A 4,531-nucleotide genomic window follows, 5' to 3' on the forward strand; every position below is an offset into this window, starting at 1 on the left:
GACTCCCTGTCACCAATGATTTGGTCTCATATCCAGAGCCCTTTCCACCACATCCTTCACTAATCTCAAGAAACACCTTCCTAGTCATTGTTCACTGCTCATCGTTCCCTGAACATGCCTTCTGCCCTCAGCACACCCACCCCTGCGTCTTTGCTCATGAGGGGTGCCTGTTCTGGAATGCCTTTCTCTGACCTCCATCCTCAGTGGTTACTTGACTATCACGTTTCTTCCTTGTTCAGGCCTGTTTTCCTCCTCATGTCAGTCTGTAGTGATGTCTCCCTGCTCTAGGGCTCTATAACTTACATTATTTGCATGATCTGCTTGACAATAATCATACCCTGCCTCACGCTTGTAATTCTATTTTTATGTTAGAGAAGACGGGTAGCTGGCCCATGTACTGCGACTTCTTCTTGTGTGCATGGCACAGCTTTTATCTATCCATTGAATACAGGCTTCTTTTCTACTAAATCCAACCATGGCTGAAAACCCCTTCTCAACAATGTACTATATATGGATGTATCAGCTTCTGGTGATTGATTGGATTCGATTGGATGTTATTGTTAGGTGCTACCAAATCAGTTCTGATTTATAGTGATCCTACCTATAATAAACTGCTTCCAAAATGTGTACAGTCCCCATAATCATTACTATGTTTGAGTCCATTATTGAAGCTATGATGCTACGAAGCCTCTCCCTTTTGGCATACCCACTGACATTGAGTAGATTCCAACTCATGGCTACCCTGAGTAGGGTTTCTGAGGCTATAAATCTTTACAGGAGCAGACAGCCTCCTCTTTTTCCTTCAGAGAAGCTGGTGGGTTTGAACCACCAGCTTTACAATTAGCAGTGTAACATTTACCCGACAGTCACCAGGACACCACAGGAAGTGCATTTTTTTACTTCTACATCATCGAGCCTTTTGTGGATTAAAAGCAGTGTATTTCTCTCCACAGATACACACTTAGTGCTGTGGATTGATTTCCTGATAAGTGAAAGAAAGGGAGTCAGAAGACACGATCCTTTAGTGAGGTTTAATTTCCAAACTACAGTTTTTGGATCCAAGTTTGAAGAAAATGGAAGACACCGGGTCTCCTCAAGACTAGAGAACCTTCAGTTTCATTTAAAGTTAGTTCAGTTTAAGAAACATCTGTCAAGTGTTTGTTGAACGTTCATGTCCTACCTGTGTCTCACACACACAGAGTTCAAAAATCCATCAGACAGTGTTATGACCAACAGAAAGCCCACTTGGTACTGAAGACAGAATTCATGGCAGAAAAACGATACTACTGGACAATATAGGATAGAGGCTGTAAGAATGGGGCAAATAAAGAGTCAGTGGGTGCATGGTGACTTGGAAATGATAAAGAATAGACTGGCTTTTCTTCATTTGATCAAACATTTAACACTTACTGAGCATTTGTAACAATCCAGGCATGCTTCTAGAGTGAGGAACAAAGCAGGCATGGGTTCTATATCTCAGAACTAACTTGTATATAGAGAGCCAAACATTAATGAAATAGTCATGAAAATAGATGTCAGAGTCCCTCTGAGATGATCATGTGGTGAGGGGTAAGTGTGGGGCATCTCCTCCAGCCTGTGCGGTCAGGAAGACTTCATCCAGGAGTGAAGGTATGGCTGAACCTAGAGGATGAATAACAGTCAACCACGTGATGAGGGAGGCAGGAAGAGGCAAGAGAGCAGCCATCTGTACTAAAGCCTTATGGCATTTGAAGAGGTTACAGGAGGGTGGAGAAGATTCACACATTCTTGAGCACAAAGTGAAGGCATTTTTCACTTCGACCTTTGTCTAAGGGCCTGGGGAGAGAGAGAGAGGACCTGCTAGGCTAAAGAAAAGACACAAAGAAAGGTTTAAAGTTAAGAGAATCCAAGTTTGGTTTGGAGAAATAAGGGTTCTAATTCAGCAGGTATGGAGGGATGAAATACAAAAGCATAAGGAATCAGTAGGAAATCCGGGTGGGCAAGTGGGGATCCATTTGAGGCCATGCTTAGGACTTTTTCCACTATTGCACAAGGGAGTGCCCCCCTCCCCCTCAAACAAAACAAAACTGGAATTGCACTGGGCACAGTGGAGTTTTCCTAGCAGACATTTTCCCACTAGGGGAGCATCCAGCAACTCGCTATGAGTTAGTGCACCCAGTGGCGTCGCCTGAAAAAGGTTCTCTTGGGTCACAGTGAATTTTTTTGTGAAAGCAGTTTTGCTCAAACCTCATTTTTTGTGTTGACTGATTTAAGAGAACAGTGTGTGGCTGTGTAATTTTGTTTTCAGGAAAAATGTCGCAGAAACTGTTGAGATTTTGAACACAGCTTACAGGATAATGGGATGGGCAAAACTCAGGTGCATGAATGGTTTGCTCTGTCAGTGAATGCTTTACAATCCAAGGACTAAGCTGCTCTTTTGTCTTGATTCGCATCTTCCCTCTTAATGTTCTCTTGCTTCTAGGCCCAGGTGATTAACAACAACAAAACAAAACATGATGTTTGTTTTTTCCCCCTTCGTGATTTCAGGGCTTGGTGGGACCCCCTGGGCAACCTGGCGAGCGTGGATCTCAAGGCTTGAGGGGAGAGCCTGTGAGTGGTGATTTCTGAGGGTTTCATTCCAGGACGCTGTGCGTATTTGCCTGACACACAGAACAATAAGAACAATTAGTTATTCCTCAGTGAGGCAACTGTTCAGCCTATCTCCACCCAGATAAGGAGGCTTGAGAGGAAAACCCACCTGACAGCGAAACTAGTTGTTGTTTGGTGAAAATATGCACAACAAAGCATCCCCACTCAGCAAGTTTTACATACTCAGTTCATTGGCAACGGTTAAGTAGTCTGTCACCATTCTCCCCATCTGGGGCCCTATTATTCTAGCATTGATAACCTAGACTCTCTGACCCTTAGAGTTCCTGTTGTCCATTTAATCCCATCTAAATAATTATTGAGTGCCATGACCAAGGTAGACATTCTTAAAGGGACTAAGTAATGGTTTAGTTTAAAGATGGCTTTATGTGATAGATTCAGTTCAAACTTAAGAGCTATTTGGAACACCCCCAGTCTCACAGCATACAGGAAGTCTGTGTTCCAATAATAATTTTGAAGTTCTGTTTCACAATTTTTTCTTCCTTATGATTAGGATCTATCTATTAGATCCTTGATCAAAATGTTTAGTACTGTCTGCCAGGCACCATCCACTTCATCTTGTCTCATGGCTCAGGGGGTAGGACTGCTATCTATATCCTTCTCCAAGAATCTGGGTTCTAAGAGGGACTGACATTTTAATTGCATTGAGTGTTTGCAATTGCTAAGCACACCCACCCCATGCAATGGAAAGGTTTCTTGGCGTTCCTTCCCTTTAAACACCCCTTTTCCCTGTAATTTCTTTTCTTTTCTTTGCCATTCACTTGAAATAACCAATCTTTTCTTTTCTTAGGGGGATCCTGGAACTGATAGCTACATCCAAGGCCCTAAGGGAGAAAAAGGAAGGCATGGGCAACGGGTAAGGGTCCCTATTTGTCTGGTGGGTACCAGTAGACATGGGAATAGATGGTACCTGGCACAGAGGCTTGGCCATCCTGGTTTGATCTGCAAAGAGAGTTAGGAATCAGCCCAGTGGACTCTACTGTCCATAGACACAGGAGCTGTAGATATCATTCCTACTTATATCTTTCTCCTTGCACCCTTGCGTTATAGTTTTGTTGTTATTGTTTTCTGTATATGTCTCCTCTCTCAAAATGCTAGTAATAGTAGTGGGCTGAGTAACTATGAGCATGTTATTTTATTCCTTTGCCCTTTGACTTTCTGGTTTTTAAAATTAAAGGATTAGACCCAAGGAAGTCCACACTCCCCCCGCCCCAGCTTTAAAATCCTCCCATTTTGAGACAATATATTAATTTTATTTATTTGAACATTTTTTGATAATATATTCATTTAAAAGATGTTCAAAGCCCTTCCATTGTCAGCTTGCTTTGCATCACAGCAATTGATGACTGGTGGGAATTAGGTCCTGGCCATTTTCTGAGACGAGACGCTTTTCAATTCTGAAGTCAACAAGTGTTTTGTGACAGAAGATCTCATAGATGGAAAAAGGCTTGTTAACGTGGCAGATACTAACGTGTTGGAAGTTATCGCTGGATAACTCGGTCACGCCACTTTCAGTGGTCTTCCCCACCATCCCAATGTATTGGTTCTTCTTCGGTCTTCCTTATTTAGCTTCCAACTTCCCATGCAGAGGAGGTCATTGAAAATGCATGGTTTAAGAAAGAAAGAAAGAAAATGATCCTTGACCATCAGATCTCTGGATTGTGTGTACAAAAAAAAAAAAAAATGAAAATTGAAAAAAAAAACTTATGAACCAGTGTACAAAAAAAAAAAAAAAAAGGAATCCAGGTGTTTGAAGGAGAGACACTCCATTGTGAACAGAGCTTGCACCAGCTCCAATCCTAGGCCCTGTTGGAGGCCTGGCCCTTTAATGCCTTGTTTTAATTTTAGCTGTTCACCATTCCTGGTCTTTGATAGGGATGGGCTG

The 4,531-nt window shown here is 42.4% G+C and overlaps 1 protein-coding gene across 1 annotated transcript in view; it reads left to right on the forward strand.

The window, feature by feature from the left end:
* LOC101656273 (collagen alpha-4(VI) chain-like) overlaps nucleotides 1–4,531 on the forward strand; it is a gene marked incomplete at its 3' end in the record, with an annotated part of 122,093 nt that overhangs the window by 62,095 nt on the left and 55,467 nt on the right. Inside the window, exons 13-14 of the mRNA XM_045297695.1 lie at nucleotides 2,527–2,589; nucleotides 3,437–3,502. Coding sequence (XP_045153630.1) covers nucleotides 2,527–2,589; nucleotides 3,437–3,502 — 129 coding nt within the window. The remainder of the gene's footprint in view (nucleotides 1–2,526; nucleotides 2,590–3,436; nucleotides 3,503–4,531) is intronic.

The sequence above is a fragment of the Echinops telfairi genome, unplaced genomic scaffold, assembly GCF_000313985.2.
Source record: "Echinops telfairi isolate 266 unplaced genomic scaffold, ASM31398v2 ScPeMD7_7420;HRSCAF=8458, whole genome shotgun sequence".
In the NCBI taxonomy this organism is placed as follows: Eukaryota; Metazoa; Chordata; class Mammalia; order Afrosoricida; family Tenrecidae; genus Echinops; species Echinops telfairi.